General features: G+C 40.8%; 1 protein-coding gene across 2 annotated transcripts in view; it reads right to left on the reverse strand.

Moving 5' to 3' along the window:
- Positions 1-10,727: 10,727 nt before the first annotated feature.
- The window catches only part of LOC126161457 (AN1-type zinc finger protein 4-like), an 87,393-nt gene continuing 81,974 nt past the window's right edge, over positions 10,728-16,146 (reverse strand). Inside the window, exon 5 of one of the 2 annotated variants that reach the window (XM_049917278.1) lies at positions 10,728-12,995. In XM_049917278.1, coding sequence (XP_049773235.1) covers positions 11,436-12,995 — 1,560 coding nt within the window. In that variant the 3' untranslated portion in view covers positions 10,728-11,435. Of the gene's footprint in view, positions 12,999-16,146 lie in introns of both variants that reach the window. The other variant, XM_049917277.1, reaches the window with a different exon arrangement.

A 16,146-nucleotide genomic window follows, 5' to 3' on the forward strand; every position in this document is an offset into this window, starting at 1 on the left:
AATAGAGATCAATATAAACATCATTTCCACCCTTTTTATAGTTCATGAAAACCACACACTGCATGTTGTACCACCAGACAGTGAGAGCTTCAGAGGTGGTGGTCCAGATTGCTGTACCCACTGGTACCTCTAATACCCAGTAGTATGTCCTCTTGCACTGATGAACGCCTGTACTTGTTGTGGCATATTATCCACAAGTTCATCAAGGCACTGTTGGTCCAGATTGTCCCACTCTTCAACAGCGATTCGGCGTAGATCCCTCCGAGCGGTTGGTGAGTCACATCGTCCATAAACAGCTCTTTTCAGTCTACCCCAGGCATGTTCGATTGAGTTCATGTCTGGAGAACATGCTGGCCACACTAGTTGAGCAATATCATTGTCCTGAAGGAAGTCATTCACAAGATGTGCATGATGGGGTCGCGAATTGTCGTCCATGAAGACGAATGCCTCACCAATATGCTGCTGATATGGTTGCATTATCAGTTGGAGGATGGCATTCACGTACTGTACAACCAGTATGGCGTCTTCCATGACCACCAGCGGCGTACATCAGCCCCACATAATGCCACCCCAAAACAGCAGCGAAGCTCCACACTGCTGCACTCGCTGGACAGTGCATCTTAGGCATTTAGCCTGACTGGGTTCCCTCCAAACACATCTCCGACGATTGTCTGGTTGAAGGCATATGCGATCCTCATCGGTGAAGAGAATGTGATGCCAATCCTGAGCACTCGCTGGACAGTGCATCTTAGGCATTTAGCCTGACTGGGTTGCCTCCAAACACATCTCCGACGATTGTCTGGTTGAAGGTATATGCGATCCTCATCGGTGAAGAGAATGTGATGCCAATCCTGAGCGGTCCATTCGGCATGTTGTTGGGCCCATCTGTACAGTCCTGCATGGTGTTGTGGTTGCAAAGAATGGACCTCCCCATGGACGTCGGGAGTGAAGTTGCACATCATGCAGCATATGGCGCACAGTTTGAGTCGTAATAAGATGTCCCGTGGCTGCACGATAAGCATTATTCAACATGGTGGCATAGCTGTCAGGGTTCCTCTGAGCCATAATAAGTAGGTAGCGGTCATCCACTGCAGTAGTAGCCCTTGTGCGGCCTGAACGAGGCATGTCATCGACAGTTCCATCTCTCTGTATCTCCTCGATGTCCGAACAACATCGCTTTGGTTCACTCCAAGATGCCTGGACACTTTCCTTGTTGAGAGCCCTTCCTGGCACAACGATGCGGACATGATCGAACAGCGGTATTCGCCGTCTAGGCATGGTTGAACTACAGACAACATGAGCCGTGTACCGTATTTACTCGAATCTAAGCCGCACCTGAAAAATGAGACTCGAAATAAATGAAAAAAAAATTCCCAAATCTAAGCCGCACCTGAAATTTGAGACTCGAAATTCAAGGGGAGAGAAAAGTTTAGGCCGCACCTCCAAATCGAAACAAAGTTGGTCCATTGTAATATGAGACACAATTTAGGTCGAATGAATGACAATACAGCTACAGTAGTTTGGTTCGAGTCGAAAGCTTAGCAGTTAAGCTTTACCAGGTAGCCGTTGCTATGCGTCAGGCGCTCCGTCCGTATTTATACGGATACCCTTCCTTTTTCACGTGCTTCATCTGGTTTGAATCGATTGCTTATTTTGCTTTGATCTGATAAGTGCCGTTTTTTTTGTTATAGTTGTTTACGTCACTCTAAGCTGAAAATGCCTTACTGTACTGTCATGCATTGTTTGGCGCATTCTGATAGTGCGTGTGTACGGCCTGTCGCCGCTCGCGGCATGACTTGCTTTTGTGCGCACTACCGCCGCTTAAAAAAAAAAAGAGGAATCGTCTCATTAGCGAAACAATGGCAAAAGACTGCTATTTGTTGTTACTTACACTGCTGCTTTCTTTGATAATGATCAACAAGAACCAAATAATAGACTGCGTATGATAGAACATGTTCTGAACGAGAGTTTGGCGAAAATTTTTCTCCGTTTGAAAATCTTTGCGGCCGCTTCTTTAGTACATCAAATTCTGCACAGAAATTAGTCATCTTAGATTTAAAAATCTAGTCAGTTGCCGTGCTTCATTTCTGACTGTATCACTATTAGGCATAAGAGTAATACGAATGTAAACATGACACGATACGTATATTCTTCACGTTTGCTGTTGTCTCACTCTAGTTTCGTAGTTTATTTGGCAGACAGGATTTAAATGAGATAGAAGCAAACACGAAAGAATACATGGCAAATTGTTTATATTCGTATTATACTTATGGTGAAGAGAATACTGCATGTGATTCACATTTTATCAGGTTCCTATTAGCAACCATCTCTTCTCACAGGTAGGAAAAAATTCAGAACGTAGAGTTGGCCATATTGACAAAAATCCCAGTATTACCAGTCGGATTTTCGTAGTACATTGAAATTCGAAGATGAACAATACGGAATTTGTATTTACTTCGTTGGATTATGTATGAAAAAGCAGTGGTCGAAACTCGGGCGGAGAAAAAAAGCTCGTCTTCCAATTTTTTTTTTTTAAATTTTATTTACTGACGCAGAGGTTTTGGCGCCAGTATTTGTCTTTGTGCCTACAAAGGATGCCTGTGTAGCTATATATATTCGACGGCAGAAGTTAGTTGTGGCGGCACCTATCAACATTTTTCAGAACTTCCGCTTGCTTTGCACTCGATTCTAAGCCGCAGGCGGTTTTTTGGATTACAAAAACCAGAAAAAAAGTGCGGCTTAGATTCGAGTAAATACGGTACCTCCTTCCTGGTGGAATGACTGGAACTGATCGGCTGTTGGACCCCCTCCGTCTAATAGGCGCTGCTCATGCATGGTTGTTTACATCTCTGGGCGGGTTTAGTGACATCTCTGAACAGTCAAAGGGTCTGGGTCTGTGATACAATATCCACAGTCCACATCTATCTTCAGTTCTTGGAACTGGGGTGATGACACTTTTTTTGATGTATGTAGAAAATCAATGAAGAAAGGCAAATGGATGGACTAAGTAAGTTCTTTCCAGATTTCAAGAAATAAGGAAGGTCCATGAACCATGGATCTTGCCATTGGTGGGGAGGCTTGCGTGCCTCAGCGATACAGATGGCCGTACCGTAGGTGCAACCACAACGGAGGGGTATCTGTTGAGAGGCCAGACAAACATGTGGTTCCTGAAGAGGGGCAGCAGCCTTTTCAGTAGTTGCAGGGGCAACAGTCTGGATGACTGACTGATCTGGCCTTGTAACATTAACCAAAACGGCCTTGCTGTGCTGGTACTGCGAACGGTTGAAAGCAAGGGGAAACTACAGCCGTAATTTTTCCCGAGGACATGCAGCTCTACTGTATGATTAAATGATGATGGCGTCCTCTTGGGTAAAATATTCCGGAGGTAAAATAGTCCCCCATTCGGATCTCCGGGCGGGGACTACTCAGGAGGATGTCGTTATCAGGAGAAAGAAAACTGGCGTTCTACGGATCGGAGCGTGGAATGTCAGATCCCTTAATCGGGCAGGTAGGTTAGAAAATTTAAAAAGGGAAATGGATAGGTTAAAGTTAGATATAGTGGGAATTAGTGAAGTTCGGTGGCAGGAGGAACAAGACTTTTGGTCAGGTGATTACAGGGTTATAAATACAAAATCAAATAGGGGTAATGCAGGAGTAGGTTTAATAATGAATAAAAAAATAGGAGTGCGGGTTAGCTACTACAAACAGCATAGTGAACGCATTATTGTGGCCAAGATAGACACAAAGCCCATGCCTACTACAGTAGTACAAGTTTATATGCCAACTACCTCTGCAGATGATGAAGAAACAGATGAAATGTATGACGAGATAAAAGAAATTATTGAGGTAGTGAAGGGAGACGGAAATTTAATAGTCATGGGTGACTGAAATTCGTCAGTAGGAAAAGGGAGAGAAGGAAACATAGTAGGTGAATATGGATTGGGGGGAAGAAATGAAAGAGGAAGCCGCCTTGTAGAATTTTGCACAGAGCATAACTTAATCATAGCCAACACTTGGTTCAAGAATCATAAAAGAAGGTTGTATACCTGGAAGAATCCTGGAGATACTAAAAGGTATCAGATAGATTATATAATGGTAAGACAGAGATTTAGGAACCAGGTTTTAAATTGTAAGACATTTCCTGGGGCAGATGTGGATTCTGACCACAATCTATTGGTTATGAACTGCAGATTGAAACTGAAGAAACTGCAAAAAGGTGGGAATTTAAGGAGATGGGACCTGGATAAACTGAAAGAACCAGAGGTTGTAGAGAGTTTCAGGGAGAGCATAAGGGAACAATTGACAGGAATGGGGGAAAGAAATACAGTAGAAGAAGAATGGGTAGCTCTGAGGGATGAAGTAGTGAAGGCAGCAGAGGATCAAGTAGGTAAAAAGACGAGGGCTAATAGAAATCCTTGGGTAACAGAAGAAATATTGAATTTAATTGATGAAAGGAGAAAATATAAAAATGCAGTAAATGAAGCAGGCAAAAAGGAATACAAACGTCTCAAAAATGATATTGACAGGAAGTGCAAAATGGCTAAGCAGGGATGGCTAGAGGACAAATGTAAGGATGTAGAGGCTTGTCTCACTAGGGGTAAGATAGATACTGCCTACAGGAAAATTAAAGAGACCTTTGGAGAAAAGAGAACCACTTGTATGAATGTCAAGAGCTCAGATGGCAACCCAGTTCTAAGCAAAGAAGGGAAGGCAGAAAGGTGGAAGGAGTATATAGAGGGTTTATACAAGGGCGATGTACTTGAGGACAATATTATGGAAATGGAAGAGGATGTAGATGAAGATGAAATGGGAGATAAGATACTGCGTGAAGAGTTTGACAGAGCACTGAAAGACCTGAGTTGAAACAAGGCCCCGGGAGTAGACAACATTCCATTTGAACTACTGATGGCCTCGGGAGAGCCAGTCCTGACAAAACTCTACCATCTGGTGAGCACGATGTATGAGACAGGCGAAATACCCTCAGACTTCAAGAAGAATATAATAATTCCAATCACAAAGAAAGCAGGTGTTGACAGATGTGAAAATTACTGAACTATCAGTTTAATAAGCCACAGCTGCAAAATACTAATGCGAATTCTTTACAGACGAATGGAAAAACTGGTAGAAGCCGACCTCGGGGAAGATCAGTTTGGATTCCGTAGAAATGTTGGAACACGTGGGGCAATACTGACCTTACGACTTATCTTAGAAGAAAGATTAAGGAAAGGCAAACCTACGTTTCTAGCATTTGTAGACTTAGAGAAAGCTTTTGACTATGTTAACTGGAATACTCTCTTTCAAATTCTGAAGATGGCAGGGGTAAAATACAGGGAGCGAAAGGCTATTTACAGTTTGTACAGAAACCAGATGGCAGTTATAAGAATCAAGGGGCATGAAAGGGAAGCTGTGGTTGGGAAAGGAGTAAGACAGGGTTGTAGCCTCTCCCCGATGTTATTCAATCTGTATATTGAGCAAGCAATAAAGGAAACAAAAGAAAAATTCGGAGTAGGTATTAAAATTCATGGAGAAGAAGTAAAAACTTTGAGGTTTGCCGATGACATTGTAATTCTGTCAGAGACAGCAAAGGACTTGGAAGAGCAGTTGAACGGAATGGACAGTGTCTTGAAAGGAGGATATAAGATGAACATCAACAAAAGCAAAACGAGGATAATGGAATGTAGTCAAATTAAGTCGGGTGATGCTGAGGGAATTAGATTAGGAAATGAGAAACTTAAAGTAGTAAAGGAGTTTTGCTATTTAGGGAGTAAAATAACCGATGGTGGTCGAAGTAGAGAGGATATAAAATGTAGACTGGCAATGGCAAGGAAAGCGTTTCTCAAGAAGAGGAATTTGTTAACATCGAGTATAGATTTAAGTGTCAGGAAGTCGTTTCTGAAAGTATTTGTATGGAGTGTTGCCATGTATGGAAATGAAACATGGACGATAACTAGTTTGGACAAGAAGAGAATAGAAGCTTTCGAAATGTGGTGCTACAGAAGAATGCTGAAGATAAGGTGGGTAGATCACGTAACTAATGCGGAGGTATTGAATAGGATTGGGGAGAAGAGAAGTTTGTGGCACAACTTGACTAGAAGAAGGGATCGGTTGGTAGGACATGTTTTGAGGCATCAAGGGATCACAAATTTAGCATTGGAGGGCAGTGTGGAGGGTAAAAATCGTAGAGGGAGACCAAGAGATGAATACACTAAGCAGATTCAGAAGGATATAGGTTGCAGTAGATACTGGGAGATGAAGAAGCTTGCACAGGATAGAGTAGCATGGAGAGCTGCATCAAACCAGTCTCAGGACTGAAGACCACAACAACAAGGAAGGGCTGAGATGGTTACCTAATGGGAGTAACAGGACACATGTAGCAGTATCTTACATGTGCATAGCTGAAAAATGTAATGGATAGTGGTATCTAGAGGCGGCTTTTATCTGACAGTAGATAACAAGTGGCTGATGATTTGAGAACTTTAGCCTTGCTTTTGTGTCTCAATACAATTAACTGTAATCACTAAAATGCACTGTGAAGAATAAACACTGTGAATTTAGAGGATAGAGACTGGCTTACATGATAGTCACTCTGATTTGGGGTTTCCCAAATTATTCCAGATGACTGCCTGAACACATCATACCAATATGTCATTGCAAAAACCTTACCCCTTCCTTTAGTATTAACTCTCTGAGTGCCAGTCACGTATGTAAATCTACTTACCCCAGTGCCAGCCTGTTATCTCTGTCTCCTCTATTCACTTCCAGGAATTTTCAGAATAATTTTCCACTCTTGTAGCTCAAGAAACAAAGTAAAACAGTTTTTTCTTACTTTAGAATGAAGTTTATTAATTAATTTTTAAATAAATGTCCCTCTTTTATGCCTCTCATCATTGCAGGGCATGAAAATAACGGGGGTGAGCAGAAAGAAAGAATTCTAGCATGTTCTTTACAGTTTATGAGTAAATGGAGGGAGGGGGGGGGGGAGTTTAAGTCTCTAATACAGTGAAAAGGAAGGATACATTATGAGAATGATTAATATTTCTAATAGTTCCTTCTTGTGTGGAAACTTGGTTACACACAACACCCTGTCTAACATAATAGCAGAGAAATATTGAAAAGAAAAATAACATTGTACAGTGGAAGCTCGATTAGCCATCATCTTCAGGACCGTGGTTGTGACGGCTGAGCGAATAGACGGATAACAGAAACACTGTATTCCTCCAAAACATAACCTCAATCAGTTATTTTATGTATAAACACACATCACTCTCACAGTAATATAATAATATTTCGGAGCGAAAACAAATTAAACACAATTGTAATAGCAAATAAAACTATTTATTACATGATAAAAAACATCCATACAGTAGCTACAAAAGTTGCAAAATACAGAATGTACAGTACTGCACTGTACTATAAACTTGCGGGTGAAATAGTTTATCTAGCTTCGAAATAGTCAGTCAATGTCTTCTGCCTTTTTGATGTTCGAGCTGTCACCGTGGCAATATTTCATATTTTTCGGAGCAGTAGTGCCTGCGTTGCATTAGCCTCTTCTTGACTTTCAAACCATTCTATACACTTGGACAGCATTGTTTCGGCCTCCGAATGGCTAATAGTTTGTTTTTCTTCATGGTTTAAACACTCGTCTTCACCAGCCCCTTCTTCTTCTTCTTCTTCTTCTTTGGTGGCACTTATGCTGGAAACAATTTCATCATCACTCAAAATTTGAAAACCCCCATCCACTTTGTCACACTCTAACCACTCTGATACTTCTTCTGACATCAAATTTGTGCTGATTTGTAAATTATTGCACAAATTAACCATCTTGCCAACTGTCACACACTCAGGTTCCTCCGATTCTTGACCTCTAGGTTGAGGCCAAAGTTTAGTCCAGCCGTTCTTGAGATTTGACACTGACAAATCACTCCATGCACTGGCAACATTGAAAATGGCAAACTTTTGATAAATATTTTTCTATAACGACATTTCATGTTTTCGAAGATTCCCTGATCCATGGGCTGTATAAGTGGAGTTGTGTTTGCTGGAAGGAAGAGTGACGTTATGTTGCCGTCATCACTTTTCATTTCACAAGTAGGGTGCGTTGGGGCATTGTCTAATAGCAATAGCGTTTTCTGTGGCAACTTTTTTTCAGCCAAATGTGCTCTAACTTGAGGTACAAATTGTTTGTGAAACCAGTCAGAAAAAATTGATTGATCCATCCAAGCACTCTTCTGGACATAGTATTGTGCAGGGAGAGCATTCAAATTCAAATTCTTGAATGCACGAGGTTTTCTTGATTTCCCAATCACAAGTAGGGGTAGCCTATGATTGCCAGTCGCATTTGCGCAAACCATAGCAATGATGCGATCTTTTTGTACTTTGAAACCTGGAGCAGCTTTTTCAGAGAGTGATGCTAATGTTTTTTTGTGGTAAAGCCTTCCAATGAAGCCCAGTTTCATCACAATTGTAAACTTGCTCCCTTACAAGATTCAATTCAGCCATTTTTTCTTTAAATTGTTCCTGGAACTCAGTAATTACAGAGCTATCTGCACCGAGTTTTTCTCCACTGATATCAAGTTGGCGAATGCCATGATGAAATTTAAACTTGTCGAGCCATCCGATTCTTGCTTTAAAAGATGAGTCACCATCAAGTTTGTTATTCATTTCAACAGCCTTGGCCATTATTATAGGCCCTGAAAGTGGAATCCCCTGACGTCTTGCTTGTATAAACCATCGGTACATTGCAGTGTCCAATTCATCATATTTTGCAGGTTTCATTGTCTTTCTTGTTCATACAGCTCCATCTATGCTCTGCATTGTTGACACGTGTTGTTCTATTTTATCAGCATCACGTTTTATATTGTTAACTGTTGTTCTTCCAATAGCATAAAACAGCGCTACACTTGTCGCAGTTTCGCCCTTTCTGAAGCGTTTTATAATTTCATGTTTTTGATTAAGTCCTAAAACAACACGTTTACGTTTTTCAGACATTTTATCAAGTCACTGTATCACACATACCGCCACTAAATACGGTAGTGTAAAATATTAGTCAATAAAGCTTATTCAAGTGGGAAACACGTAACACGGCACAGCCCGTTAGATACACTGCGACAATTACAGTCTTCTCGCCACAACTGGAAACTGATCCAGTGATGATTGTTGACTCACAAGTGAGACAAAGACAAGAAAAGGGGGAGATGTGTTAGCACGTCAACTGAAGGTCATATTTTATGTACCACTCTACGGCGGGCGGGTACATTCATTTCCCACTAAAATAGAGTAAATAAACAAAGCGAGCATTCTGTTATTACAGTATTATTATGATGTTACAGCAGTGACGGTTAACAGAAACTGACGGTTTAAAGAGTGACGGTTAATCGAGTTTTTACTGTATTATGTTATTTCATCAGATACATTATGCTAACATAATATGTATGCAACATAAGAAGTTAGAGAAACCTTCTTACTTGAATTAGATAAATCATACGCAGTATCTTCAGCATAAAAATGATCATCTTCAGATTTTCGAGATTGAGTGTACAATACTGGCGTCCCACACTTGACTGACTAGTTTGATTGTTTCAATTCACAGGCAGCACTACCCTGAACCAAACTCGTAAAAATGTGTACTAGGAGTATTTACCTTATTTGCCATGTCTAATACTACTCACATGAGCCAACACTAATATTTCGTTGTTTTTACATTTTACTAAAGAATCTGGCAATGCTTCACAACTGCTAAATATGTATGGGCATTGGATATATGTTACACTCTCATCCTCCCATCTGTTTCCCTTTCTTTGTTCATCTCCTCCTCCCTCCCTCTCTGTTCATCTGCTCCTCCCCCTATCTATCTCCCTTCACCTCCCCTCCCTCTGTTCATCTCCTCATCACCCCAACTGTAATCTAGTGTACCCTAGTTTTATTAAAACTTGTAAAGTGGTATCATAGAATAATGTTTCGAGTTCTTTCTCATGTTATCCAGAACTCCTAAAATGACCTCCATGGAATCACTCTCTTGCAAAATAGTGTGCTGATGTATGATGTAGTTTTCCGTGCAGTGATCTAGTATAGATTCATTCTAATATTATGAGTGGGCATTCTTATCATTGTACAAATGAGAAAGTGTTTTGACTGAACCACATATGTCATATAGTGTGCACGTATATTAGGTCAGTGACTAATTTCAGCTTTGCATCTTTATCCAGGCAGACAGAGATGGCACATTTAGGTAATATTATTTCTGCAGAGCCAACAAAAGGAACACCGTTACAATGAGTTTATTGACCATCTCCTTTTTTGATGGACTATCTGTCATCAAATCCCTTTTTCAGTGTTGACGTCATTATTTACATATCTTAAGCCTCAATGTCAATATCTTTATTTCAGACAAATATGAAATAATAATCACAGCCAGTTTTTATGTATAACGATATTCCAAATTGGCATCTGCTGATAGAAACTGTACCAAAGCATGCTACACACATATACTATCAAAATGAAATATCATAAGAAATTATATAAGGAAATTATCTCTAATTACCATTTCCTACAACTTAAATGAGAGAAAGGCAATGGTGGGTGACATTCCATTCAATCATATTATCAGTGACCATATATAGAGAAATTTAAAATTTTGCTCTTCACTGAAACTTGCAACGAAATATCTCTGTGGAGGGGTAAGGATGGGAGGGAGAAACAAAGGAGAAAAAAAGAAAAAATACTGGCAATTATGAAAAACAACAATGCAAATAGTTTATTATGCTTACATAGATCACAGAATTTATTAGCTAACATTTGTATCTTATAACACTTTAAGTACTGTTGTAATGGACAGTTCTTTACAAATACTTTTTGGCAGCTCAGTAATAATTAATACTGTGTTTATATTTCAAAGCCAATTACAGGAGAACACCTTGAGAAGCACAGAAGTTGGAGAAAATTTGATCTGAATCTGAAACACTACATCAATGTCAACATTGAAAATCATACAGCTTGGACAGCAGAAGTTTTATATTATCCCAAAGTTCTAAACTTTTTCAGACTCAAGACTCAATATACCTATAAAAATTCTTTAATTCTTTGTATATCCAATATTCTAAGAATATTTTGCTGAGAAAATTTGTTAAAAATTTGTGTGTGTGTGTGTGTGTGTGTGTGTGTGTGTGTGTGTGTGTGTGTGGTATTTAGATGCACCACCAGGAAAGAAAATATATCTGAATGATAAAAAATTTAATCAAATTAACAGAAGTTGAACAACAGTACTTCATTAATAGCAAAGCCATCAGGACAATACAAAAGGCAGCAACTGATTTGTCAAAAAAAAGTTAATATTACAGTTTACATTACCTTTGAGTACACTAGACAACAAGCTTTACATTATATACATACAATTTCTGGAAGATTTTTTTAAATGAACGCCCATTTTTCCATGTGAACTAAATCTTGGGAAGTTTTGGTGCAGTTACCAGTGGATTAGACTGTTCCAACAGCTTTCGGCCCTCAGACTTGTAATCGTAAGTGCAGCTGTGCAATTCCGAGTAGCGATGTGCAGAGCAGAAGGTTTTCTCACAACGGCACGTGTATGTGTTAGTAATGTTAAGCCTTTTCTTGCATTCAGCACAACGAATGCGCATAGGTTTCTTGGGAAGTGGTGCCTCAGGAACAGACAAATGAGGTAACTTTGTTTCAAGGACTGGTAGAATCTGTAGAGTATTTCCCTCTGAATTCATTTTTGGGCTAAGATGAAGCAGTGGCTTACGCACAGATCTTTCTGCTGCCATTGGTTGGTACCATTCTGATCTTTTCTGTTCTTTGGTGACATCCACACTGCTATTCAAACTTCTTCGACCAAACTTTGGTGAACGTGCTGGTAGATCAGACAGTGATGACCTGAATGACACTGGCTTCTCATCGCTTACTCTGTTATGAGCTACAGGGTTCTCATTGTCCTTGTTTTTATTGGCAGGGAATCCAAGTAAATCAACACTTGAATTACAATGAGATGACCGTCTACGATGCCTATGCCACTTTGTGTCTGTCAAAATTCCCCACATTTCAAGAGTTGATTTTTCATGCTGTGATAGTTTGTCAGGGGACGTTTTTGGACGGCATTCTTCATCCAAAACAAGACGAGACACACGATACCTACCACTACCAACAGATGTTATTCTCTCTCGTGGAACCTGAGACAAAGTAAATGTGGTTGCTTCTTTTGAAGGAACTGGTATGGCATTTGATGGTGGTGAAAAATCTGGGTCTACATTTACAGCACTGGAATCACCTTCCTCTTCAACAATCGCTATATTTGAAGTGCCCAAGACATTTGTATTCTTACCTCTGTTAACCATAACATGATTAACAGACTGTTTACCTGACCTTTTCATTTCCGACTTGTGCTTCTCCAATGATGGCAGACTTCTTCTATTCCATTCACTATTTTTCTGGACATTATCGCGACTAGAACTACTACCACTGTGAACTCCTGAGTAACTTGATCTTTTGTTTATTATGTGTTTAACTGTGCTAGATGCCAAAGGTGAAAGACTGTGTAATTTTTCTAATTCTTTTGGTTCTTTCTTTAAAGTATGGTGAATCTGATTACTGTTATTTAGGAGTTGAAAGTTCTGTTTATTATCCAGAGATTTTTCTTCACAACAGTCTGGCTGATTTGCATCCACAGCAGTCTTAGAACTAAGGCTGGTATTTAAAGGAGCTAGTCGAAATCGCATGGATGGATTTGCTGCTGACGTTGCTGGTGTGGCTGCTGCTGCTGATGATGATGATAATGATGAAGCTGGTGCTGGTGGTGGTGGTGGTGGTGGTGGTGGTGGTGGTGACACCAGTGGTGGAAGTTGAAGAAAATTCTGTGATGCTCTTCCTTTCACGTCCTCCCTCTGTTCTTGTGAGGATGGTTTGTTACACGGTCTTGGTGTCCCTTTACGAACATGAAGTAATGACTTCTTTGCCGAGAGTACTCTTGGTGCAGACTTCTTGGGCTGCTGAAACAGAATTTAACAGATTTCCATTACATACATGTGTTTTGTTAAACTTCAACTCAAACACCTACATGGAAAATGAATTTAAAAAAAAGAATACATTATCACAAAAACTAAACAAACAATGAAAACTCCATGTTCGAATATCAACAAGGTAAGGAAACGATAGATTCCTACTTGCCATTAAGATGACATATTAAGTTGAAGACAGACAACTAAAAGACACCTTCTTTAAAAAAGAGAAACACACACACACACACACACACACACACACACACACACACACACACACCTTACGCAGCACACGACTGCCATCTCCAACAGCTCGGATCGGAATACTGGCATTCTGGGCCGAGCTGCTGGAGATGGTGGTAATGTGTGCATAAGGTGTGCTTGCTTGTGTGAATGAATGTATGTGTGTGCGCCTTTTTCTGATGAAGGCTGTGGCTGAAAGCTAATGTGCAAGTGTCTCTTTGTTGTGCCTGTCTGCAGCTTAATGTGTCATCTCCGTGGAATATAGTAATCTCTTTTTCCTCCACATTATTATCATAGAAACTATTTCTTTAAAGGTCTAATCCTTCGTGAAAGGTGAGGGAGACTGTCTACAGTATGAAGTAGGTTACTGCCTGTGCAGGCATGTGCGTGTTGCTACGAATATGAGAACCTGCAAGGAACCTTAAAAGTGGCAATTGGTGGAACTCAAGTAATTATCTTTAGTATTGGAGGTCAGAGATGGATAAACTCATAATTTATGCTATAGTGCATCTTGTAATAAGAATCTCCTTACATCAAGTGCAAATGATAGTAGCTGACTACCAGGAGATAGACCTCTGCAGAATTTGGGCTTTGAACAGACGAAGAGGAAAGAATAAAATTACTTAGTTTGTGAATTAATGAGATCAAGTAGAATAAAACTGAAATGAGTAATATCCCTCTTGGATAAAGAGATCATTGGCCTATGAATAAAATAATAATAATCATGATGATGATGATGATGATGATGATGATAGAGGAATGTTCAAATAACTTAAAGACCCACACATTTATAGTGAAATTTAGTTTCCTATTCAGTGAACAATTAAACTGTCAGTTATATGAATTAAAACCAACAATCACTACAGTTAGGGTGCTAAAAGTAGAACTATCACTGATATATTTTAACATATCCCAAAGCCTGGAAGATTATCAGAGGTATTAAAGTACACTGCCAGACAAAAAAAGTGAAGCAACCATAAAATGAGGTGAAAATGAAGTGAAACTTTACTGGTTGAGAGGGTATGTGATGTTCTTTCTCTGATAACAAAATCAAGTCCAACTTACACAGAACATAGCAGTGTGAGTCCACTTATCAGTATGATGTTGCACCCCCTCTGGCCTTGATGCACATTGGGAAGGATGTCATAAAGCTGTTGTATCCTCTCCAGAGGTAAGATTATCCACAACTGTTGTAACTGGTCCTCGATATCTTGGCTACTAACACTGGCAAGGAGTTGACACAAAAGGTTCCTCACATTTTCAATCGGGGACAGATCTGGGGATCCCACTGGCCACAAGAGTACGTCAACAACATGCAGACAATTCATAGACACACATGCCATGTGTAGATGAGCATTGTCATGTTGAAAAATGGCACCTTAAAACTGATACAAAACTGCAAGACGTCCATTATGTATTATTGCACTGCCAGAGCTGCTCCTGTCACTACCAGCTATGACCTGACATCATACCCAGGCTCCCCAAATCACGTTGCCAAAAGGAACACCACAGTGCCTCTCTGAAACATTGCACTGGAACAATGGGACTCTCTTCAGGTTGCTGTCACATTCACTGACGAAGATCTGTGGTAGTGCAGGAGCGTGATTCACCATTAATCAGCAGTCCATCTTCCTGGTCGTGGCAACACTTCAATGGAGCCATTTGAATTGTGGTGTCAATGGAAGCCCATGTATGGGATGGTAATTCTGCAGTTTAGTTGATGCTAGTCTCCAACCAAGGATGTGGCGCGACGGAATGTTATGGGGAGTCCATTACTTGTTCTCGAAAGGCAGGCAAAGATGTGAAGAGGTTATGATGTTCTTGGTACCCAGTACTGTAACACTCCATTGTGGGGTCAGACATGGTCAACCAGAACCTTGATGACTAGTATGCCTGTTCTCATGTTCCCATGCAATACAACAATGGACCACTGTCAAGCCTGAATGGCTCACAAATCTGGATATTGCAAGATTTGATAAGCCGGCCAAATGGAGATCCACAATGATGCTCTTTTCAAACACTGTCAGGTGCTGATAACATTGTGTCACATGAGTAAACACCACCACATCTTTCCAACATTGTTTGCTGTTCGTATCCTTTATATAATCTACGAGGCGTGGTGACAATACTAAAGATAACACTAATGTACTTTGGTGGATGTTCTACTATCACAAGAGAGAACTGCAACTCTATAATCATTTACAGACCTGCTGATGGTGAGTGAACATACAAATGGAGATCACGGAGTGAGATTTGTATACACTCCTGGAAATTGAAATAAGAACACCGTGAATTCATTGTCCCAGGAAGGGGAAACTTTATTGACACATTCCTGGGGTCAGATACATCACATGGTCACACTGACAGAACCACAGGCACATAGACACAGGCAACAGAGCATGCACAATGTCGGCACTAGTACAGTGTATATCCACCTTTCGCAGCAATGCAGGCTGCTATTCTCCCATGGAGACGAACGTAGAGATGCTGGATGTAGTCCTGTGGAACGGCTTGCCATGCCATTTCCACCTGGCGCCTCAGTTGGACCAGCGTTCGTGCTGGACGTGCAGACCGCGTGAGACGACGCTTCATCCAGTCCCAAACATGCTCAATGGGGGACAGATCCGGAGATCTTGCTGGCCAGGGTAGTTGACTTACACCTTCTAGAGCACGTTGGGCGGCACGGGATACATGCGGACGTGCATTGCCCTGTTGGAACAGCAAGTTCCCTTGCCGGTCTAGGAATGGTAGAACGATGGGTTCGATGACGGTTTGGATGTACCGTGTACTATTCAGTGTCCCCTCGACGATCACCAGTGGTGTACGGCCAGTGTAGGAGATCGCTCCCCACACCATGATGCCGGGTGTTGGCCCTGTGTGCCTCGGTCGTATGCAG

This window comes from Schistocerca cancellata, chromosome 2 (genome assembly GCF_023864275.1).
Source record: "Schistocerca cancellata isolate TAMUIC-IGC-003103 chromosome 2, iqSchCanc2.1, whole genome shotgun sequence".
Lineage (NCBI taxonomy): Eukaryota > Metazoa > Arthropoda > Insecta > Orthoptera > Acrididae > Schistocerca > Schistocerca cancellata.